The sequence below is a fragment of the Haliaeetus albicilla genome, chromosome 5, assembly GCF_947461875.1.
Source record: "Haliaeetus albicilla chromosome 5, bHalAlb1.1, whole genome shotgun sequence".
Lineage (NCBI taxonomy): Eukaryota > Metazoa > Chordata > Aves > Accipitriformes > Accipitridae > Haliaeetus > Haliaeetus albicilla.
In genome coordinates this window covers 8,787,855-8,813,345 of record NC_091487.1, presented here as the reverse complement: position 1 = coordinate 8,813,345, position 25,491 = coordinate 8,787,855, and the positions used below count along the sequence as shown (strand labels likewise).

The 25,491-nt window shown below is 38.7% G+C and overlaps 1 protein-coding gene across 2 annotated transcripts in view; it reads left to right on the top strand.

The window, feature by feature from the left end:
- Nucleotides 1-1,338: 1,338 nt before the first annotated feature.
- ESR2 (estrogen receptor 2) overlaps nt 1,339-25,491 on the top strand; it is a 37,619-nt gene continuing 13,466 nt past the window's right edge. The window contains exons 1-5 of one of the 2 annotated variants that reach the window (XM_069783251.1): nt 1,339-1,549; nt 4,897-5,369; nt 11,833-12,008; nt 14,736-14,852; nt 24,693-24,992. In XM_069783251.1, the coding sequence (XP_069639352.1) occupies nt 1,547-1,549; nt 4,897-5,369; nt 11,833-12,008; nt 14,736-14,852; nt 24,693-24,992 (1,069 nt within the window). In that variant the 5' untranslated portion in view covers nt 1,339-1,546. Of the gene's footprint in view, nt 1,550-3,228; nt 3,636-4,896; nt 5,370-11,832; nt 12,009-14,735; nt 14,853-24,692; nt 24,993-25,491 lie in introns of those variants that run through there. The other variant, XM_069783253.1, reaches the window with a different exon arrangement.

Here is a 25,491-nt window from a genome sequence, read left to right as displayed (position 1 = left end):
TTTCTGGATATCCTGTTCCTGTACTTAATTCTCACTGTGGAGAATTTTTTCATATGTCCAACTGGAATTTCCCCTTGCACTGACTTATGACTGTAATCTCTTGTCCTGGCTTGTGCGCTTTTTCTCAGAAGTCTGGCTTTGTTGTCTTTGTAACTTCACTTCAGAAAGTAGAAGACTGCAGTTAGACCATCCTGCAGTCAGACCATCCTGCAGTCTTGCGTTCCTCTGGTGGAACAAACCCAGTTCCCTTGGTGCCACCATGTATGTCATATGCATCGAGCCCAGGAATATATTTATGAATGTTTAGAATAACCTAGAAGTTCTTAGTGTCCTCAATAACACAAAGGCTAAGATAGGCCAAAGAGAGTGCTCGTTTTGCTTAAGCATTTTGAAGTATTCTTGCCCATGTGCTTTTAATCTGCAATATTTTCTTCAGAGGAGGTCCTGATCTCATTGAGAACAGGCCATTAATTTTGCAGGAATGAGTACAACATCTGAGGTCTGGACAGATAGCTTTATTTTCATTTTGCTTCCCCATCTGTCCCCTACTTGTTGCATCTAGTCCTTCTCAGGTAATAATAAACTTGTTTACTTATATGCCTTCTGTTGGCAGTATCTGGCACTGCTGTGTTTAATGAGTAATAAGTTTTTCACAAAACTTGAAGCACAAGTGCCATTTTATGCATCAAGAATGATTTTCCTTTAATGATTCGTTTTTGAGAAAATTATTCAGTTCATTGTTGTGGTGAGTTGTGTAAAGTTTAACTTAGCAGAATATTAATAGAACGCTTTGCAAGATGACTGAGGGCTTTAGGCTGTGGGGTAGTGGGATGCATGCTTGCTGAATCACCTCTATTAAAATGAGAGGAAGAATGATTGCACTTTAGTTTAAGCCTAGCAGAGAAAAAGGTCGTCTTAATTCTCTATTCCAAAAAAGTCTTTGCTCAAAATATATGCCTTGCCTATAAAATTCTATGTATGTTGTAGTGTTATGTTGATGAAATGGTGCCTGAGAACGTACATCACTATTGCTTTTTGCAGACTGTTGTGTTTTTCTAAGAAAAGCTATTGTATTATGTTTCCAAGCAGGCTCTAAAACATGGCAGGCTGCCCTCTCTACATATTTTTTCCCCTTTCCAAAACTAAAACTAAAAATAAAAAATAAAAAAAATTATTTATTTCATACAAGGCTTTTAAAAAGATATTTGGTATAGATAATGTGCAATAACTGGCTTCTGAGTTTGTTCAAATAGGTCAGATGGCTTAATTATTTACCCATGTGTCTGTTTGACTATGACATCTAAACTAGTTGTTGTGCCTGATCTGGTGTGTCTTGCATGGTGACTCTCAAGATACATCGCGTTCAATATGTAGAGCTGTTTAAGGGCCAGAAACCTAATATTTTTTTGTGGAGAACATTGATAACATCACATTTTTGTTCCTACATCCTCATGGACAGTGGTGTCATCCTCTGTGTACTGGAGCCAATGGAACATTTTCTCTTATGCTAGATGTGAACCCTGCCCTTAGTGACTTAGATTTGTGAATGGTAAGTGTTACTCAAGGAATTGGACAAAATGGCTGTTTACTTAATAATGGCATTTCAGTTGTTGAGTATCTTGCTAAGCTACATTGACCTCAGTGGACTGAAACATTTGTGGTCTCTCAGAAGACTGTAGTATAAATGAACAGATACCTGTTTTGTTTCTGTGTCTGGTACAGATCTAGTGCAGTGCTGATAGATTAGATCTAAATAATGTACTTTAAAATTGAATCTTGCTTTAAAATCTTTCTTCAGAGAAGGAGGAGATGTTGGAATGGGAGTTCACTTTATGTAGGAGTTTGTTTCTGTTTAATGAATGGTGCTTAAGATATGAGGATATTATAGCAGGATGGAAAAAATTTATTAGCCTGTTGCACTACTTATTGTAATCCTTGGCTTCAATGTGGTCGTGCTTCCTTCTGAGGTATTGGTGTTACTGGAGTTTGTTTTCTCTAGCCTTAAATCTGAAGATCTGGTTCCCTGAATCTGCAGTCCTTCTTTAACTTCACAGTCCAGCAGTCAGTTTTTAGGACCTTCTGAGCAATACTGGATAATTTCAGCAGCTTCACTTTATTTTTGAGGTTCTGAGCTTCCCATTCTAAATTCTCTAGGTATAAGGAAATGTGAAAAACGTGATCTCATGTAGATCCATAGTCTACTGTGGTTAAACTATTTCTGTGACCCAAGTTAATTATCTTAAGCCAATGCTGTTATTTTTTCACTATATTGCAGTCTGCTGAAGACCATGAGTACAGTTTTCTTTAGTGTCCTGGAACCCAGAGTCCCTTCTCTTGTAAATAAGTCATGAGCAGTTGTGTTTTTCAGGAAGGCTGTACTGACTTTACATGCTCTCGTGGCTCCTCCCTCTAAACCAAACTTCACTCTTTCTTCTCATAACTTCTGTGTATGTTTCTAAATACTCTGTGTTGCCCTTTGGAGAGAATATATCCTTCTGCTAAATAGCCAGTTTTCCTGCATACTACTCTACTGGGTTACCTGTCCAGAAAAACATGACTTAAAACTCAGCTGATTTCAGTTCATGAAACGGTGTAGTACCAGCTCTGTGTTGTCTCTGCTTCTACAGTGTACGTGCATCTGTTTTTCAAATGTCTGAGGGAGACTACACAACCAGTTGCCTGCTGTAAAAACTATCGAAGTATTATACCAGAATGTCTCTAGCTGACTACAACAGAGGTGTAATGCCCTTCAGGTCCCTCTCTCGGAAGGGTTTGGGGTTACCCTGCGCTGTATGCCCTTTGCAGGGAAGCAGATGGATGCAGTTAGGGCAGTCAGCTCTTGCTGGACGTTCCAGATGCTTCTGCAGAGTGTCCATGCACACCCTGAATATGTGCAGCCTCTAAGATTGCAAATAGTATACAGCTTTACCCACGCAGAAGCTTTAAATGCATTTTGAATTCAGTGTGCTCACAGGGCCCATTTGTAGTAACCACTGAAAATAGTCTTAAGATGATGTCTTAGTTCCATCATTTGCTGCTTAAAAATTATTTGGGATACATGCTCCATAATCTGGGAGTGAAAGTGCCTTTGAGATTTTCAGTGCTTTTTGCAGTGAAAATTGATGCTTGGCTTCTCTTAGAGCAGATCATGAAGCATGTGGCTGGGGCAAATGAAGCGTGTAGATTGTGTGAGGAGTGGGTCAGATTCTCTTGCTTTGGGTGGATCGGAGTGCCAGTGCAACAACTGCTGGACATAAACAGCTGCTGAGATATCTCATTTTCCTGTTTCCCACAAAGGAAAAAACAGCAGCTGGGACAGAAGCGCCTGAGATGATTTAAGTGAGTTCCTGGTTATTTCTACTAATATCTTCAGTTTCATCAACAGAGTGCAAAGTGAGAAGGACGGACCCTAAACTATCCATTTTATTAAAAAAGACTATTTCTTACATCTTTTTGTTAATGCTTCTACCCTCAGTCCTGGCCCTAGAGGAGAAAAAAGTGTCAATGCCCCAAGATGGCATACTAGAAATGCTATCTGACTGAGAATTTGGGGGGCAGGGAGGTTGCTGGTACTTCAGGAAACCTGTGTTTGAATCTTCCTCATCTTGCTTTATGGTCACGTGAGGTCAAAAAAGGTAAGAATATTTAGCATCAATACTTTGGCCACTTCTTGAGTAGCAAAGCTCGGGTTCATTTTTTATTTATCCCATGATTTTTCATGTTAAGATCTTATTACCATCTGTAAAAGTACACTACAATATCAGTTCTGGGGGCTGGAACTTGCTATTTTGGAAACAAAATTGTTTTGGATTGCAAGCTATAAGAGGGCTGCGTGTCTGTCTTCAAAGCTGGAATGAATTGCAGATGAAACTCTCAGTGAAGAATAAAAAAGAAGTATTTTTAAATGCTACTGTAAAAGTAATGCTTCCAGGACAGGGGTTTTGTCTTAGAAGGATGGTTTTGGCGGGCTTTTTTCTTTTCAAAATTTCCCCCCCCTTAAATAATGTGGTTATACCTAAATCTGGCAAAGAGTATTTACTATGGGCAAATTCAGGTCTCTGTTTTGATAGTTGATTCAGACGGGATGAAGGATGGAGAGTAGTTGGAATGGGGATGGAGAGTGGCAGGAAATTATAAAACTTCTAGACCTTACGAAATCGCTCCAGTTCTGATGTTGTCAGCTTTGGAAATACCTGCATTTTGTGACTTCTACTTTTATAAAGGCTCTGTTCAGAGGTGCCGTATCCAGGGACCTCTCAGTGATGAAGTTGCTTTGCTTACTGACATCCATTACATGTCTTCCTCCTCTGTGGAGAGGGATGTGCAGTGGAGTTCTGGTTTTGGAAGGTAAAGGAGACGTATATGTGTGTGTTTGTGTGCTTTCAAAATACCTGCTGTTACATGTTTGTGTTGATAAAGGGAAGGCTGAAGTAGTACACTTTTAGCAGGAACAGGAGGTGGTGAGTTTTTATGAAGAGAATTGATTTCTCAGGGCACTCACTCCATAGTTGTGGGCCATAGGGTAATTTTGCCTCTGACATAAAGCAGTTTTACCCTGGTTGTAAGGAGTTACTTTTGTTAAGATCCAAGTTGTCACCTGCATCTTTTTTCAGACTTCAAGTGATTTATTTGGGTTTTTTTCATTATTTTTTAAGGGAGTCTGAACTCAGCAAGTGTCTTAGCCTTTATTTTTAAGGAAGTTCAAGAATGCTTTCTTTTCCTTAGAGGTAGTAAATTTGAACATTGACTGTTTAAGTGCATTTGGTATGAAATCTGTTTTAATAAGATATTTTTATATTTTCTGTCTTACTGTTTCCTTTTTTCTTTTCTAGAAAAGATTTAATACAGAACTTTCTTACTTTTTAATTCACCTTTTTTTATACTTTACCATCTTAGGATGAATATTTAAACAACAGTCTTCAGTCTTGCTTCAAAATGTCCCTGTGTGCATCTTCTCACAAGGACTTTTCTCAGTTGCTGCCACTTCAGGATATTGGATGCAATAAAACAGAAATTAAAAGCTCACCCGCTGGTATCATCTCTCCAGTTCCCTACAGCTGTAATCAGTCCACATTGACAGCAGAACACAGTCCAGTCTATGTTCCCTCATCTTACGTGGAAAACAGACATGAATATTCTGCAATGGCATTCTGCAGTCCTGCAATGATGAGTTACAACATTACCAGCCATTTTGGTGATTCAGAGAGTGCATCTGTGAGGCAAGCATCAAGCCCCAATGCATTATGGTCTGGTCCTGGCCATGTCTCCCCCCTGACACTGCATTGTCAGTCATCACTTCTGTATGCAGAGCAGCCAAAGAGTCCGTGGTACGAAGCAAGACCGATGGAGCCAGTGCTACCTCTGACCCGGTCAGTACTACTCATTTCTTTAAAACTTTGTTGAAAATTATTTACAGTTTCTTTAGTTCTTTTAAGTCTTTTCTTTTTACATTTGACTTCTCTGTGTCAGCGTCTCTGAAAAACAAAGAAAACCAAAAATCCTTCACCAAACACCAAAGCAGTCCTGGGTTTTGTGGGTTTTTTTTAGTGGAAGTGCTGAAACAGGATTTCTTTTTCAATAGCTCATTAGAGAGCTACACACTGACACAAAGCACTACAAATGCCTTCAATGTGGGAACTGTTTACTGTATAAACAACAGTTCAAGACTGCTGGGTACTACTCTGTGTAATAAAAACAAATTTTGCTCTGGCAAATTTAAGTCCTTTGAGTGAAAGAAGTAAAGGTTCATTCTTTTTTCTTTTTCATACAATATTGTTTGAATTCCATTTTATCTGGCTGGGGGTTTTTTGGTTTTTTTTAACTCCATCTAATAGTTGTGAAGACCTTTCATGAACTTAGAATTCAAGGGAAATGTTATCTTTGTTTTTTGGTTTTAGTAGTAACAGTCATGCAGCAGCATGCATCGTGTTCAAAAGGGTGCTGCTACTGAAAAAGTCTGACGTTTCTGTTGCTGTTCTCAACTGACTTTATGAAGGCGCTGTGAACAGCAGATTCACAGGCTAAATTTTCAGCTGTAAAGAAACTGTATTTGCAAAAACATGTTCCCATTCTGCACATTTACTCATATTACAAACCATAAGCAGTGTGTAGATCATCACTTGATGAAATTACTCTATTCACGGGCACAACAGCTGTTGGATGGATAAAAGCTCAGGGTGTTGCAGGTGCTGTTCCCATTTTAGCAGCTGTATGTTCATTTATAGGGTTCCTTATCTAACTTCAGCAGTCATTGTCGGTATGAAAAGTAGTGTGTCCTGGAAACAGTTTTAGTTCAATTGTTAATAAAGGATTTGTGCTGGTTTTGAGGCTACCCACATTCCTTCTGCAATGGGTGGGCCTTATGTTGACTGCACAGGGCTAAGGCGTGAGATCTATGTCTACTTCAGACTTGTAGGCTGCACAGATCTTCAGCCCGGCCACCTGATTAGTCTCTGTTTGGAGTCAGCAGAAAGTAGCAGGCAGTTCTGGAGTGCAAATCTATGTTAAGTGTAGGTGTGTCGGTTGGGTTGGAAGAGGCCACGTGGGAAGCGCTTTTGTAGAGAAGTCCCCAAGGAGGTCTAATGCGGATAGGGTTAGCAACAACACTCTTCCTGCTTTGGTTAATGTCTCAAAACTTTGACAGCCCTGGGAAGGCTGCCGTAGGTTAGTGTTTGAAGCTGTCCTGATGATGGGACAGCAGCTGGAATAAGCCAAAAGCAAGAGCACCCCATCTGATGCTCCGCAGTGTGCTCTCTACATAGACAGAAGGGAAGCCAAACCTGCTACACCGAAGTTTAAGTAAATAAGTCTTCTGCCATTTGTATAGATTCCTATGGACATTGCTCTTGTAGCTGATGATGACCTAACTTAAAGAGGAGAAATCAATGAAATCTGGAGTCTAAATTTATGGATAACCTTTATCGTTCAGCAGCAAGTAACTATTGTGTTGCTTGGTAGCTGGACCTTCTCAGTGGTTCATTTGGCTCAGTATGATGCATTGTAACCCCCCATTTGTGTACAGAAGTTGTAAAAAAAGGAAAAAATTAATTTCATATGGAAACACAAAAAACAAGAGCTGTAATTCCCTTATTGTGGATATCTGTCTTGAAATAAAGCTGTGAAGAAAAAAAAAAAGCCCTGTGTTTCCTTTTGCTTTATCCTTTGGTGAGCTCTTAAATTAATGTCGTGAACATTATATTTATTGCCATGGGAACAATGACTGTGACACTACAGATTTGTAGATTATTCCTTGAAGGAAGAGTTCTTGGGACTGAAACTTAAAGGAATAGCTCTGGGGGAAGGGAGAGACTAATGCTGTAAAGTGTAAGTAATTTTAAATGGCGTTGTAGTTTGAGAAAAGGGATTTTGACTGAAAGATGATTAAGAAAGCATTACTACATATTTAGGCCTGTTACATAGTTTATCTTACCTTTCAAAAGGAAGCAAGAGTCTCACCATGAGAGGACTCTATCTTCCCTGGGTGTAAATTTCCATTAGCAATAGCTAAACTAACACGGTCCACATTAGTTTAGAGCTAAAGCTGATCATTGTGTAATTTGGATCTCTTTGTAGATCAGCTTAAAATAAGGAACCTGGATTCTTGGCATTCCCTTTCCTTACAAATAGGTTCATTATATGAATACAGAAGGAATTTATTTAACTTTGCTAAATGCAAATGTTATGCAGTGTAGTGGTACTTTGCACCAATAGTACAACAAAAATGAATTGTATTCCATGTAAAAATAGATGTGAATTTTTAGAGTTCCATTTTTTTTGTACAAAATGGCAATAATTTGGTGATAAAGACTGCTATATTTATTTGCATTATAGGTCCTGTACCTAGTGAAGACAATAGAAATAGTCTCATAAATTTTGTTGGTACAGGATCACTCAATTTATATTACAATGATATGAAGAGAAAAGGAATGTGGCAGTGTAATTATATTCTATTTAAAAGTAGTCTGAAATTTATTTCTGTCTCTATCGTCTAAATAAAAGGATTTTAATTAAAGAAACAAAAGGTTTATTTTCAAAATGATCAGATACAGTACTTTCTAAAAAGTATTAGGAAACTTTAATGAAGATGCCAGAGTGATGTTTCTGGAACTTAGTTTGTTCTTCCTACTATTTTCCTTGTGCTTCTGACTAATTGCAGGTAGAGCATGTAAGTAAAAGCTTTTGGGTACACAGGCTAGCAATGCTTGCTTAATTAGAAATTATTTAGTAACTTTGCCTTGTTCACTGTGTGCTAATATCATATTTATACATTGCTTAAACTCTGTTCTGAAGCCATAATTATTTGTGTTATTCTCCTATGCTTTTTTTATTGTGCTCATTCTGTAGAGCACTTAAACATATCTTGAAGCCTCTTTGAGGTGATGGGTTGGCATCTCCATTTTATGATGGAATATTTACAGAGATTAAGCAAAAATATCTCTCAATTTTAAGATACCTATGACGTGTTTTTCAGCACATTAATCAATGTTTGGAGCATACCAGAACATGTGCTTTGGAGATATAAATATTGACAGTTTTGTGGCATTAACAATTCCAGAAGTTATAGCGGAGGGAGTCTCTAAAAAATGAGGAAGATAAAGATTGAAAAGTATTCTTCAGCTGATTTTTGCCCATCATCTTGCACACATTCTGGGGCAGAAAGGAAGAGCCTTCTTCATCCTACAGCTTAGGGTTGTATGAGATTGAATTATCTCCAGGCACTGAAAGAGCCAGTGGCCTATGGGAGGGAAGCATTATAAGAAATTATAAAATCTGGACTATTAATTTTTGACTTAATGGATTTTTCTTATTTTCTCAGTGTTTTTTTTTCTCTCTTTCTTTTTATAATGTACAATAGTTTAGATTTTAAAAAAAACTGACAGACAACAAATGCAATGAACAAATCTTGCTACTTTCTAGGTCAAATCCTTGACACACTTTTTCATTTTTAAGAAAAAGTTGAATTCAGGTTCAAGTTTTCCAGGTGTGGCATATGCATCAAACACTTGCTGTGGCAAAGCTAGAGGTAACTAGGAGACACGATAGATACTGAATAACCTGAATAGTCTTGCTAATTCCTTCTCCTTTAGGGTAACCATCTTGTCACTGTTGAGGACTAGTAGGAAACCACCGACTTGTTACCTCCAAAAAAATCTTAATTCTTTTTGTGGAAACATAATGTCTCTATATAGCAACCATGACCATAAAATAGAGACGAGTATTAAGAGATGTAAAGCCATAAATCTTGTCCATGTGGTTCCTTGGTAGCAGCCAGGGTACATGTCCCATTTTCCTGCATCCTTTGGTGCAGGAGCTTTGTGGGCATCTAGCCAGCTACTGCCAGTTCTTCTGGAGGACCTGGCAGCTCATTCATCTGCGGGCCATACTGGAGCACACCAGTCCCAAGAGCGCTGGGAGGTGGTCTTTAACCATGTGAGGGGCTACCTGCTCCGGTTTGGTGTTTGTGTGGATACGCTATCTGATCACGAGGTTCTCAGGGTAAGGAACGTGTACCTCAAAGCTCTCCATGATTTCCTAGTTCTGTTGTCCTTACAGACAACAGTAACAAAATGATTGGGCTTGAACCTCCTGCTGCACTGCTGCAGCTATTGCAGACGAGCAGATCTGATGCCTATTCAACCTGCGGGAGGAATTCGTTCCAGATTGTTGCTTTGTGTGCAAGCTGCTTGCCACAGTCTGCAGAAGTCACGCAGCTTGCATGTATGCAGGGTGACTGTTGTTAAACTTCTAAGCAGGGAAAGAAAAAGTGGCTTTTTTAAAACACTTGTCATGACTGGAAGGTAAAAACACTCCTCAGTGAGATGTTACGATGCGTGCTTTTACTTTATTTTCATCCATAGTATCTTGGTGCTTTAACGAGGGCAATAAACATCGCTCTCTACAGCATATCAATCAGTCATCGAGATGCTCTCTAGGTGATTTTGATTCTCTTCTGACTCTCACAATTGGATCATGATTCCCAAGTAGAGCTTAAAAATATACCTCTTCTACTAATATGAAATGCCAAACTACTTTTTCTTCCAAATACAAGGGAACAGGAAGGAATAGCAATGCTTTTTCCTCCTTGTGTTAGCAGCATATTAGGTGTGTGTGATCCCCTTTATTCTAGGGGAGAGTTCTCCCACACTGGTCTTCCCAGCATGCCAGAAGGGGAAATAACTTGGTGATTCAGTAATCCATTAATGGATAGGTGTGTGTAATCAAAGACCAGGCTTGTTAAACACCTAAACACCCTTATTTCCTGCAATATCTGAATGAATTAACATTTTTTAAAAGCTTGCAGTAACTTAGTTGTACAATAAACACCTTAATTTTTCTGTTTTGGAATTTGCTCAAAGAACTACCTTTTTGCCTTTTCAGACTTTCTACTAGGAAAATGGAGCATGTTCTCCTCAAATACTTATAAACTTGGTGATATTTATTTGGCATGTGTTTGTCCTTCGCTCCTGTCACGAAACCAGCACAAAGTCTACTTTTAATATGTTAGCTAAAGCCTCTTTGACAGTGCTTTCAGCGTGTTTCTACTGTTCTGTTTAAACTTGTTCTTGTTGGTGAACAGGTTTCTTCTGCCCTGGCAATGTACCCTTGTTCTTTAGAATTCATAAACTCTACTACCTGCTGTCTCATCCCAAGTGATATTTCTTCTCCTCCCTAATCCTGCTGGAAGGTGGGATGAGGAAAGTTCTACAGTTTCTAACTTCTGTCTCTGTGCTTAAGTTTATACCTGTAAGTTGACTATGCAGCTTTCCTTTTGTCAAACTGCTGCTGAGACTTTGCACATGACACTATTTTCTGTCTAGAAATTGTATTGGCCATGAAGGTAAGACATGCTAAAACCACCAAGCAAATGAGGTCCAGAGAAAAAGTACACAATGAATGTGCTTCCTATACCTAAAACACACTTCACTGATAATCTAAGTTCCTTTCCTCTTGGTGTTTGTTTACAGGATCTTGGTGTCAGGAATTGGCTGTTCTTTCATGTTTTTAACCTGTTCTAATTTTAATCCAGTCACTAAGAATAGTTCCAGTAAGTTGAAACTATTTGCAGCACTTCAGGAATGCATATATATTACTAATTTCTATGGAGCAATAATTTTTTTATGCATGAAAGTATTTTATTAATTGTGTTTCTCCATTCTTCTTGTATTCAGGCTTCCTTTTATTTAGCATTAGGGTGATCAACATGGATTGTCACCTCGAATAGAAAACTTTGTCTAACATTGTGAGTTGATCTTGTAGGCTGAGACTCACATCTCAAGATATTTGTCTGCAGCATCTCATTGAATGAATAAAGCCTCATTTAAAGGATGAAATACTTGAGACTACATGTGTATTTCTCTGTCTAGAATTTTGCCTTGCTAGCAGTACAAAGCAACTGCAGCTCTGTTTGTGGTAGTGTTTATCATGTCAGTCTGAGCTGTCTGAGTTTGCATTTTCCATGTGAAGCTTCCCAAAGACAAAGTCCACTTGGTTCACAAATTCCTGGACTTGTACATTTCCAAGAATTCTTCAAGATCCATCAGCATTCCATATGATTTTCCCAGAGTTCATGTGAATGACACATCAGCAGTCCAGTTTTATGCCTTTGAGTATTTTAAAACTTTATAGTCTGTCATCATTGAAAGCTCTGGGATCAGACTATATGCTTTAAATAACCTTATCAGAAAAAGGCTGAAACAGTTTTTCACACTATCCTGTGTTCAGTAATAAGAAGACTCTATAGACAGAGAATAGAAGACAATGGAAAATAATGAAACTATTTGCAATGTAGATTAATTTTTCCTCTTTATAACAGATATTTTTCTTTTCTGTCAGAGAACCGTTAAAAAGAAAAACTAATGGCAATGACTGTACAAGCCCAATTGCAAATAATCCTGGCTCAAAAAGGGATGCCCACTTCTGTGCAGTCTGCAGTGACTATGCTTCAGGATACCACTATGGGGTCTGGTCATGTGAAGGCTGCAAAGCATTCTTTAAAAGAAGCATTCAAGGTAGGAGAATCAGCTTTTGATAACTTTACTCAAATAAGTTGTTTCATGTGATCAGGAGCTGCAGTGGTTGATCTAGTAATGAGTTGATCTAAAATCCTGGTGTATGGTGCTGCATGCTGAAAATAGAGCAACACATGATTTGACTACTTTATCTTTTGGCTCTTATGTTATCAAGATCTGGAAACATTACAAACTGAGCAATTGATTTCTTTAGAGAAGAGGTGGAATACATCGCACGGGAAGGCCCTGCAGCAAAGGCCTCAGTGGGATGGCACTGCAGACCTGTGAATCTGGTTGCAGTTTGTGTCCCAAAGTAGACAGTAATTGTGAATTTGTTATAATAGACACAGTTAGGGTAGGTAACTGGAGACTTTGCTTGCCAGGAACTATCCTTGACAAGAGTATATTGCCTGGAGCTGTTGAGTCCTACACAGTATGTAGGATATAAAAATATGTGTAGCAAGTATTGGGTATAAACCTGATTATTGTTATTTCTCAGCTGTCCACCCCCTAGAGCCTACATTGCAATATTTCTTATTCTGCCAGATCTCCCTATCTAAGCTTTCCACTTCGGTGTTTAAATTCTTAAATATTTGGTATTTAGTTCAAATTTGCTGAGTGGCTGCAATATGAAGTAAATGTAGGTCTCCATCTTTGTTACCACAGCCTACGGGCAGTGACTTATGCACCATATTGCAGCTTTGGACCACTTAATTTCTTTAACCTTGGCTCTAGTTGTGATGTTCTTTGGCCTCTGGGGCCTTTTGGTGGAAACTTAATTGGATTGACATTGGATACTGCGTACGCATACTAACGCAGAAAATCCTGTCATTTTTCAGTTTGTAACGTTCCCTTCCTCTTCAGCACACAAAGCCTTTAGCAATCTTGAGATATTTTCTTTTGGATCAATATGGCAGAGTTGGCGTCACCACTAGAATCAAATTTAATTCAAAACTTGTTTGCCCTTTCAATTTATTGTGCAAGTTCTGCATGGGTGAATAACAATTTCTATAAACTGGTGCAAGTTCTTTTGATTTCTAAAATAATTGAAGAGACCTTTGTCTCCAGTTTGTCACAAATGGAGACTGAATTTGATCTCAAAGTGTTTTCTGTCAGGAAAATTATTTGCCTGCTCTGCATTGCTCACATGTGCTTTGGCCACGAACAAGTTACCCATTGTGGCCTTTTGTACACCTTAATGTATCCTGTCAGGTAACATTTGTTTGTAATTCAAATAAGTGAAAGTAAGTTCTTGGCATAAAACACTACCAAGCACTCAGTTGCAACTGTTGTTATGAAGGATATTGCTTGTAAAAATAAAAAAACCTTCTGGGTCTACCATAGACCAAAATTTTGGGCTAATGCCTGATTAAAATTAGATGGTATGACTGAGTGTGTGGTCTCCTCTGCTTGTCCAAGTTTGTAGTGTAGTATATTTGTCCCACATCTCTGAACATCTGCCTGCAAGCTGAATTATCCCAAGGCCACGGGAGTTTTAAACCATTTCATACTCCTGTGTGCTTGGGTTATAGTGCAACAAAGAGCTTCCTCCTCCTTTCCCCCCATGTTGTGTGAAGAGTGATAAACAGTAATTTGTTTTTCAGTCATATCTGCCAGTAGGAAACAGGACAAACTGTAATCTGATCTCTTCTTTTTAAAATTGTCGGTTCAAAAATTCAAGGTTAAAATTATTTTAATTTTGCAAGGAAATAGTCACAATGGTTCAGTTAAATAATTACTCTTGGGGACATGAACTCTTGGACTTGCATCAAGTAAAAAAAAACTCTAGTAGCTGTATCTTTTCCTGATCTATTCTTAAAGTTTAAAAAAATAACACCTTTTCTCTCAGGTTGTTTTTTAAGAAATGTAAATGAGTGAATATTTTTTGCATCATTTGGTAACTACTGCAAGAGAGATTTCCAGTATTTGGCAAGAGATTATTTGACTGAGCATGCTCAAGTCCAATTTACAGTAATAAAAGTTTGGACCAGATTATTGATTAATGAAATACAATAATGTAAAGGGGTTTGAGTGGGAACGAGGTGAGGTGGAAGAGAAGGAGAAGACAACAGAAGAGGCTGTAGTGGAAACTGGTGAAAATAAGAGATACATTTGTCCACAATATCTAAAAGTTATACCTTCTGCTTGTGCTTTTTCTTGTACTATACAACATGCGTTATTTTATACTAGTCGTCTTTCTCTCTTGGGCTGCTTTTTTTTATTAACTTTGGTCCAGGGTCAATCCTCCAAAGACTTCTTCATTCCTGGAACTCACCACGTCAGAGAGTTCAGTAAATAGAGCTGTAGTTTGCTTAAATCTTTGTAGGACTGAAGCTGTGTGCACTGCTGTTTTCAACTCTGCCGAGGGAAAAAAAACCAAACCTATCTGTTATCTGTGGAGTCCCAATATACAGTAAGAAGTTGGATGTTGGGAGCAAATTTCCACAAAATCATATGTCACATTTTCAAAAATGAGTTGGTATTAGAAGGTACTTGGTTATCTAACAGCCATCAGTAAAAGCTGGTCTATGTGTGTTTACTTTTTGAGGCCACAGATTGATGTTTTCAGTATAGGATAAATATGCATTTTTGCATCAGTTAAATTAATGGAGCTTAGATATAAGAATGAAAAAGTTGACATGCTTAAAATCAAGAAGGTCCTGATTTGGGAAATGACCAAGAGAGACTGTTGGAGATGTTATTTTTTCTCTTCTTACTTTGCTGCAGGACATAACGATTACATCTGCCCAGCTACCAATCAATGCACGATAGACAAAAACAGGCGCAAAAGCTGCCAAGCATGCCGGCTACGGAAATGTTATGAAGTGGGAATGATGAAATGTGGTGAGTTTTGCATGTCTGTGTTGTTTGCTTCGGTTTTGCTGGCTTTTTTGTTTTCCCTGTCAGTCAATTCTTTTTTTATTTTTTCTTTTTTTTTCTTGGAGTCCTAAAAAAGCACAACAGGCAATTAGAGCAAGGTTTAAGCTGGTTTTATAGGAAGGAATGTACTGATTCTTGAAGCAGAAGAAAACCTGTGGGAAGGAGTAAGGTGTAAGTTAAGCACAGGAAAACCATAATACCTCTGCAGAGCTCTGTGAAGGCAGTTTACTTGCGTGCTGCGTTGTGCAGAATGGGAACCCAAGACCTGCTGCTGCCTGAGCCTCAGACGGAACTGAAATCCCTTCTAAAGTGGGGTAAATGAGCCTGTACTGTGCTCTGCTGGTTGAATGTAATGCAAGAACAGCAGTGCCATATCAGAGCAGTAGTTAATTAACCCAGTATCCTGCCTCCAACAGTGACAAGAGTGAATGCCTCGGGAGGAGTGTAAGAATGAGACTAGCATCTAAGTGAAACTACTGCTGACAACTCTCAGCTTCCAAAAATTAGCTGTTGGGGACTTCTGGTCTAGAAGAGGTTCTTGTATTTAATAGGTCTTAATATATTAATAGAATGACAACTTTTCCATTGTCCCTCTTTTTAATCCTGTAAGAACCAGCTCTCTGGTTACCAGGCTTTTTTGTGGGGCTTTGGTGGTGCAGCGAGGGGAAGGCATTGGGCAGGCTGTTGTTTTTTTTAACAGGCTATTCTCAGATGATGCCCCCATCAAAAGAAGTAGCGAACAACCGCTGTTTGGCGCTGCACCACTCAGAATTATCCAGCCTTTTCTCTTACTCCTATCTTGTACTTACAGTGATGTGACTTCAAGGTAGTTGTACATTTATAGATGATAATTTAAAGGTTACTTTTAAGAAGAAAATAACTTGAAAGATATTAAAATATCTAATGTACTTTCACAGTCAAGGTTTGTTGTTGTTTGTTATAGATTTCCCAATGTACATGATAGAAAGAGGCTGGGAAAACATCACATAGTAACACTGGGGTGGAAAAGAGAAGGTCACTGTGCTTGGTCCTCTGTGATTTGCAGGCATGCATCTCATTTCATCCCATTTAATGTAGATACCTATTTCTATTTCAAGGCTAGGCAGTGTTTTCATCCTTCCACTGCTTTGATCTGAAGGCTGTTTGCCTGTTTCATTAGGAACATTCTTTAGAATTCCAGCCTGCATTTATTGCTGGACAATTAATGCCTATTTGTTCTTGTGGCAACATTGTCTTGCAGCTTAGAGGTTCCTCTTTTCTTTATTGTTAATGGTCTGGTTGTATTTATGGACTACATCATATCCCCTCACAACCTTTGTTTTATTAGGCTCAGTAAACCAAGAAACCTCTTGCCAAATAGCAGAGTAGACAGAATCTGAAAGTCATCAGGGTAGCTTGTGCCTCGATCTGCTGCAGGCAGAAATAATCCATTTTGCACTTGGATAACCAGAATCATGGATAGTATTCCTGTGAACTCTCCTCACTGTAGTAGCATCAATACATACCTGTTTCTGTGGAAGCTTTTCTCTGCATACAAACCAGGATCCTGTTTGCCTTTTTCATGCTTGCATCAGGCTGGCAGTTCATAATCATTCAATGATCTGTTATGATTGCAGCCTCCCTCTTCATTTCTAGCTTATAACTCCCAGCCTAGAGCTACAATTTCAATTGTTCCTTATATTATTTTTGTATTCCTGAAGTACATTTAGTTTCTGGTGCTCAAGTCAACTAGTTGTTTCTATATGAAAGTCCTATCTTCCTCTGCACTGATGATGCATCTCAACTTTATTGGTGTTTTTCATTAAAATGGTCTTGGCTACCTTTGCTGTCTGGCTTCCAGAAAGGAAAGCCTAACACTGCAAAAGAGACTCCTTTTGAAACCTTACTTTCTGAATGGTGTCGCTGTCTTTTGTTCGTCTTTATGACTGAAAATTTTACTCAAAGTTTTTCCAACAGGAGTTTTATCAAGCCTGAATTCTGGAGTTGGAGAGTTTTTGTAAAGATTGATTCCACTATGATATTATAACATAGTCCTCCACAATGCTTTCTTTAAATTAATACTATTATTCTAATTGTCCAGGAAGTCCTGGTTTGTGATTAGACCTCATAGGCACTATGGTATTACAAGTAATAAATCATAATATGTACTTATGTCTTAGCCTGTGTTCCTTTTTAATATTGTCATATATTCATAAACATATTTTCCTACAATAATGAATGTTTATAGGATATTAATGACTGTGCCAGGCCAAAAATGACACTTTGAAACTATAATAGGAAAATAACAGGAATAGTATTTTTTAAAAATTAGTTTTTTAAATAGTAGCAGTGAAATTTGAGACTCTTGAGAATTTAATTTGAGAGTCTTAACAATTTAATTTTAGAAAAAGGAATATGAAAATTACTCAGAATTATCTGAGTTGCCCGATGAGTTAAGTGGCAGCTGTGAGTAATGCTGATGCATGGACACATGGTGACAGACATTTAAACCAGAAAAATTTTAAGACTGTCTTTCTTGCATGAAGTGTAAATGCCATTTCCTGCAGACCAGAGTGATTATCTTCCAAGTTTTTTCTTGTTAGAGCCATGCTTTAATACAGGTTTTTTTATTGTAGAAAGCCATAAAAGAGTATGTTTTCTTTTTAATGAAGGCTTTTCGTCATCTCTGCTCCTTTCCCAGGTCACTTAGTGAATGCATTGGTTCACATCTGCTAAAACCCTGGATAGGACAGAATGGTTTGTAAGTGCATTTTTGCTCAGTGGAGACTTGTTGTCCAGCAGAAGTGATAAAAGAACCTCAATTACCTCTTTGTAGTTTATGAAAGCTCTCCATAAAAACTCTGTGCTGTTTGCATCAAATCTTTAAATCCGTATTTTTGCATATTATCAATAGACACCTTGAGAAAAAATATACATATATGTGTGAGGGTGTATATAGCATATGTTTTGGTGTGTAAATGTGATTAGGCAGTACATGCCATCTTTAAAACAGGAGGAGGCAGTAGGAAAAGTGTTGCTTTGGAGCTTCCTGGCCTGAAACTCTTTTGGATGTCATTGCATTCATAAATGTTGAGAAGTCATCCCAACAAGCCATGGGTATTTCAGTGGAGGCTAGCTTGAGGGTGCTTTGTATTAAGGTGATAATGGATTTTCTTACAAAATATACTATCATTGCCAAAAGCACAATGAGGGTCTTAGACACTGCATCTGCACGTTTCTCTGTAGGAAGTCTGTGTTGCCTACTGTTCCAATCAAGAAAGCTACTGCTAAATTTTGGCACTAGGACTACTAGCAATGGAAGAAAAAAAATTGCAAAGCACTGCCACCAAGAATAAGGAAAACAGAAATACTGCAGTAAACTCCACCCAGCAAACTCAATAAAACAGATCAGGATAAAATTGGTCTTTTCTTGAAGATTTCTGGTGTTTACCTGGGGAGCTGAAATGGACTGGCTGTTTGCCAAAGGCAGTAAAGAAGAGGGGAGTTGCTTCATCACTTCGCTATAGCCACCCTGGGAACAGCTGTGCTCGTGCTTTTCTTTTTTGCTTCCTGAGGCTCAAATAGACCTTCTTCCACAAGCAGTTTTCAGTTTCCCTGTTGGACTAGACTTATGTTTTATTCCCCTGCTCTGCCCCACTCCTCTATCTTTTTCCCCACGTGCTAGTTCTCAATGTGTTGGAAATGTTCCAAAGATAAAGCCCCTTACTGCCCAAAGTGAGGAGGCTGAGGGCCCATACTAAAAAGTGATGGAGAGATACTGCCCTTGAATACTGGCATCATTCCACAAGTTAGCAGAAAGAAAAACAGACTTCTCCGTGGGCTGATATGGTTCAGGATTTGGCACTCTTTTTCTCCTGTGTGTGGCTGCTGCGTGCAGTTTCTGGATAGCACTTTGAAATACTGTAATTTACTTTTCATGCAGAAAGTAGGGAAAAAAGTTTCATGGCATTCTCTGGACATCAGATGTATTAATTGTATTTTAGCGATTGTAAAAATTACTGTAATTTCAGCTGATATTCTCATGTGTGGGAGACGACAGCTACTTTGTCAGTAGGTCTGCTCTGTGAATACAGGTGTACTCGCCAGAACATTTGCATTTACTTTCAAAGGTGACTGGAGTGATACTGATTTACTAATGTATACTTGAGCGAGTTTTAAGCTCAAACACTTACAAAAACTGATTATAATAATTTCGGTGGTAGAATCTGCAGTCACTGCTGAACTGGTTAGTTACATAAGCAGTTGCCAGGGTCCAGAATCAATATAAGGAGCAACATGCCATATAACTGCCCACCATATCAGACGGCAGAGGCATTTGTGATCTTCAAAGAATTTGTAAAGAAAGCAGGAGTTGCTTTAAAAATAATGTGTTTCACTGCCAATAATGCTTGTTGTGGCTTGTTCATGGGTGAGTGAACAACAGGCTCATTTTAATGACTTTTTTTTCAATGTGTCTTATTTCTTGCATTCTTGTGATCATCTACCCATGTCGCCTGTGGTGCTGTAGCTTGAAGTCTTGCCCTTGGTCCGGCATTCTTAGTTGAATACAGCTATTTTCTTGTGCAAAGAATAACTCTAAATAAGGAGAGTGCTGTAGGCAGAATGAGGGATTTGATCATCTTGTGCGGTTCTCCAATTGCCTGAATTACCTTTATATGAATGAATATTAGCTATTAAGTATAGTGAGGGAGTTTATGGTAAAGTTGGAGATAGTCCCTAATCTGAGAAGCTGTATTTTATTGCTGTACCTTTCCATAGATTGATCCACATTGTTGTGTCTAGTTAAGCCAAACATTAAGCTGGTCTATAATTATTTATAATGTATAGTTTTATAAGCACTTATACATGCCTGTTGGATGCTAATAGATGCACAGGTAAAATTTCTCAGTACTGCCTAAAATTTGGATTTGAATAAAAAGCACAGAAGTTCCTTTACATTGTTGAAATATTTTAATTGGAAACGCTCCTACTTTCTGATGTGTCAATTAACTAGCAAGCTTAAAAATTGTTTTCTTAGCTGTGTAATCTTACAATAGACTCTTCCCCCCCCCTAAATTTTAATGTGAAAATAAATGGTATCTCTTTTAATTACTGACGAGCTGTGTTTTATGCACACTGCTCAGTGGATCAGCCTTTGCCTGCTTTGGCAATAACTGGCCATTAAAAAATACAAACAATAATTCACAATCTGGTTTGGTTGGGGGGTTCCCCCTCCCTTTTTTTGTCACCAACTATATTATTTTTTTTAGTAACAAGTTTTTTATGTAGAAATGTCATAACACTCCTAGTTTGGCTTTCTGCACTGGAGATGTGATTACAGAAACTGGTTTTATGCTTTAAATGGATTTTTTTTAAATTTTTTTAAATAAGCACTGGTTATATACGAAACTTGATTTAGCTAAATAACCTGAACTTAAAGGGGCTTGCTGTTTCCCAGTAAGAACCCTCCACAAGTGTTGAGACCGTTAATACTGTCAATAAGTATCACAACCTGACTGAATTATTTTAAGATGGAGCATGGGGTGCAGCTGCACAGATGAAAACTGTACAAGATTGTATCAATTAGAACAGGATGCTAAACTACTATTTTAAAATTTTTGTTAAAATTTTACTGATTTCTTTGATCTGCATTAAAGTACCTGGACTCTTACCTGCATGTTTATATTTTGGATAGGCTACAAAATATTATTTAAAAATCTTTACAACAGTGAACTGGAAAGGATAACTCAGGTCTTGGCACCAAAGACCTGATATTTTCTGTGCCACAGAGAAGTCTAGGTGACAGTGTACAGAGCTGAGGACAGCTGATCAGAGGATGTGGAGTCCTACACTTGGTTCACTTCAGTGCCAGGAACTGAACTAGGGTCAACGAGCTCGTTACAAGTGCTTGCTTGACCACATGTTGCTTCTGGCAGGTGTGTCCAAACTGCTGGAATTTCTTCCATCGCCTCCCCAGCTCCCTCTTAAACCAGTAGTTTTTCTGATTTTATGATTTTAGATATGGTCCCTAACTGAACAACTTTTCCACGTGTTTAATTAAAAGACTGCTGCTCATGTATCTTCTTTTTGGGTCTTCACAATTCCACCAAGTACTGGAAAACAAAAACTATGCATGTCATGGAGCAGTTGGTATTTTCTGATAGCTCAAGAAAATTTCTCCTCTGCCCTGCATCTCCCTATGGCTTTTAGTCCCTCTGTGCAATTTTTCTTGTTGTGTCCTTCAAGATGTCCATGTTCAATGTGCTTCAGTTTTCTAAATAGTGGAAACAATGTGCGGTGTTGCTTCTTGCTTTAGTTCAGATCTCTCCTGGAGGTTACAGTCTCTACATGCACGTTCATATGGAAATCAGAGCCATGGATCTCTCTGCAGATAGAGCACCCTGATACCTAGGCATTTCTGCATCTGTCTCCAGTTGTACTTTTGTTCCAGTTGCTTAGTTCACTGTCGACCTTTCCTCTTTTTGTTTTCCCTGATGGAAAATATTTACATACTTTCTGTGCATGACATGACTTCAGAACAATCTGCAGCCCACTGTGCCATTCTAATGTTTTTCTGAAGCTGACAAAGCACTTTAAGATTTTCCTCTTGACCTTTGTGCACTAGTCCAAAATGAGGCTTAGCACAGAGTTCACTACATCATCCAAGTGTCGTTGTAGAAATTAGTCTATGCCTCACTGTCCTTTCACTCTCTCGGGAAGAAAAGGATTTACCCAGACAGAAGAAACTGCTCTGTGACTTCTGTAGTTCTGCAGGTAACCTTTTTTGGGGGTATCATCATCAAGTCTGATTTCATGAATCTACCATAAGATAATGTCTCAAGCTTTGATTGTCTCTGCTGGTATGTTATCTTTCCCTAACTGCTGTTCAGCTGCTCTGGCAACTTCTAGCTAGATGTTATTTGGCTAAGCATTTGGTTCTGAAAATCATTGATTGTTTTCCTTCAATCTATTATTTGTGCAAATGGCCTATCAGTACTCAACCCATTTCATCCTACCCATATTCCTTTTAAAGATGCAAAACCATCCCTGCCCCAAATGGTGCAGAATTTAAGCTGGACTTCCAGCTGATAATGCTTGCAGTTCCAAATGCCTTGTTCCACTTGGATTCCTCCGTGCACGAGGACTTTTCGTTGATCTAGTTTTGCCCATTTGTCTTCCAGTCTCTTGGGTTTCCAGGAAGAGGGTGTTCTCCAATATTGAGAACTTCTTTAATGGTGATCCAGTTCTCTTCTACATCTGAGGTGGTTTACTGAACAGGCAGCAAGTGAGGATGATAGTGATGTGCAGTTGAAAGTTCCACATCCTTAAAGTCCTGGCAGACTCTGTTAATCCTTACCCAGTCTTTTCAGTGCCTTCAGGTTGTACCTGACTGGCCTTTGCATCTCACCCTTGTCACGGGTTGACTCAAATGGTGCTTGACAGCTGCTGAAGGCAAGACAAGACTGTGACCTGAAAAGCCACCTCATCTGAGGAACCTCCACCACTGAGAATCAGCATTCACTCAACATCTTATTGAGCAAGACGAAGTCTTGTCAACAGCATCTGAAATTAATTTTTTGTGCTGCCACTGCCTTTATTTTTAATTCGGCTTGTGTTTGGACCTCTTTGCTAACTGAAACCCAGGGCCAGAATGGCATTGCCTTGTTGGAATTTAGATAATTCATGGTCTATATAACTCTGATCAATATGGATGAAGAATGATAGGAACTGCTGAATCCAGTAGCTTGACAAGGGAAACTAGCACATTGCCACGTCCCCAGGTCCAGTAGCAAGTCTCAGCGTGTATTGTTACTAGGCACATACACACTCAATACCTGTACCCACAGTCAGCCACATAGATCAGCACAGATGGAAAATATAGCGCTCCTATGAACACAAGCAGTGGAAAATATATGCATTTATACAATATGGACCCTTCTAATAGCTGGGTTTAGACACTCAGTCTGTCAAATAGTTGGCCTGTGGATCCCCATATCTCCCCAGCTGATGGCCTCTGGGTCTGTAGCCTCACCCCAGTTGCTGGTACTCAGCCCTTCTCCCCAACAAATGGTCACAGAAACACACATGTGCTATGGATCCCTCCAGTAACTGGTTTTAGAAAGTCAATGTTATCCAGTAGCTGGTCCCTGGATCCTCCATTCTGCCAGGTACCTTTTGCACAAACTCTCTTGTGTATGTACACACACACACACACACACACAAACAAACAGTCTCTGGCAGCTGGTCCAAAAATATCCCCCTACCAGTAGCTGACACCCAGATCCTCTAGTCTTTCTAGTAGGTGGCTTGAAATTCCTGGTCCCTCCAAGTGAACTGCAAAGCCTTTCCTGTTGACTTAACCTGCTGGGTGTCATGCCCAGACCACAGGCTGGTCATTCTCCTTTGATAGCCCTGAGAGCAGCCTAGTCAGTGTACTTGTCACTAGTTAGGTTCCTGGGATTCTTTCACCTTCATCGTTCCTCTGCTTCTTTGTCTTCATGTGCTTTATGAAGCCTTTAATCACATACCCTAATGAAGAAGAAGCAGAGTCTGTGACTAGGGCAAGAAGTCTTCAGGCAACATGCCAAAAACACTTCATAAATGTGGTAATGTCAAGATAGTAGTGGGACTGAAACCAAATGAGACAACTTGTCATGCTTTAAGACTCCACAGTCTCTATGTTTGCAATAATAAATGTCGGTCTGGTATAGATTTATGTTCGCACAGGCATTTTCATATCTATGAAGATTCAACCTTTGAGTATCATATGTCAGTAAAAGTGTTGATGACCAGCACAAAAAATTAACTTCTAAAAGATTTAGAGGACAATTTAGTTGTGATATTAGAAATGTTAAGTGCTGGAGGATTCCAGTCTAAGGATCGCTTCAGTAACTTCAATTTTTAAATATCTTGATTTTTAATTTGGTACAATCTTGCACATTAGTTGCACATCCTGCCAAGGATTATTTGTAAATCAGTAAACATAGTCCTTGTTATAGAATATGCTAAAGGGGTGAGGGAAGTAGAAGCTATGTCTGAATGTTTTAGCAAATCCCCATACCATGTTTTTGGAGACGCTTTTCGACTCTTTCCATAGTGGCTATGCAAGAACAGATAACAATGATCCCACCAATAACACTGACAGAGAATTGGAGAATGTTTGGTGGTGTCAGAATGAACACTAAATTAAGTCCAGGAATTTAAAGTACTGCTCTTTGTAACAGAAATAGCGTTCTGCATGCAGAACTCCAAACAGGGGGCTTGCTCCTTTTAGTTGTAGATATCTGAATTTGCTCTGGGGAAACTCCTGCTGGCTTAGGGAAAAAAATAGGTTGCATCTCAGTAGGTCCCTAGCTGAACACCCAGCTAGCAGTGAGGCCCAGCTGTGCTTTGGCTGAGGTATTTACTCTGCATCATGGGCCAGACTTTCAGAAGCCTTTTCTTCCCTCAGTTTACATCTCAAACAGAATAAGAACAGAATTTACAAACAGCTATCTTTATTTGCATTTAAAGACCTGATTTATCTCTTTTTTATGTCAATGGGAATTTTCCCATGGACTTTTAAAGTGAGTTAACTGTAGCTCAAAAATAAACATTTTTAAACTTTATTTTTTGTTTAGTAGAATAAACAAAACCCTCAGCTGAAGTCAGTGGAAACAAAGTTAAGTCAATGCTGAATACTCTAGAAATTCTGAAACTTGATGTTCGATATTAGAACATCCAATATTAAGGGGTTTTTCCCCCTTCTCACCCCAAAATTTGGATTTATGTAATGCAATACTGAGAGAAAAATACTTGAATGCAATCACGTGCCTCTCATGTCAGGCTCAAGAAGAGAACGTTGTGGATATCGGATCCTGCGTAGCCATCGTAATTCAGAAGATCAGATGCATTGCATTGGCAAAGCCAAGAAATACAATGAGACGGCAACCCGCGTAAAAGAGATCCTGCTCAGCACAGTCAGTCCGGAGCAGTTTGTTTTAACGCTACTTGAAGCGGAGCCTCCCAATGTGTTGGTGAGTCGTCCCAGCAAACCATTCACGGAGGCCTCCATGATGATGTCCCTGACAAAACTGGCAGACAAAGAGCTGGTTCACATGATTGGTTGGGCCAAAAAAATTCCTGGTAAGAATTTCAATCTTGTTTTTGTTTATTTTAGTCAATGCTTTTACCATCAATGTATCATTCTCTACCCTGAAGTAATAGCACAACACAGTAAATGTATGGTATGAAAGTCTTAGTACTTTATCCTGTAAAGTAATAGACAATTTATTGCTCTCAGTAATTCACCTGGATATATTTTGATTTAGACAACAACCTAGTCCATAATTTTCTATCTGTTAGTCAAATAATACTTGTTCATTTTGCTAAAAAACATAGTTGGTGTTGCATGTAATTTCTGCCTCATCAGCTATAAATACCTGATTAATCTGATTTAGAAGGTTCTTTAAAAGGGGTATTAACTAGATTGCTATAAAAAAGAAATTAAAACCAAATTCTTTCTTTGAATCTTGATAGAAGGTTTCTAATACAGTTGAAAACTGAAGTATGTCTGAGCACTGAGTGTCTGCAATTGCTTCATTTGACGTAGTTGCTACACAAGAGCATCAGATTGCAAAGTGGT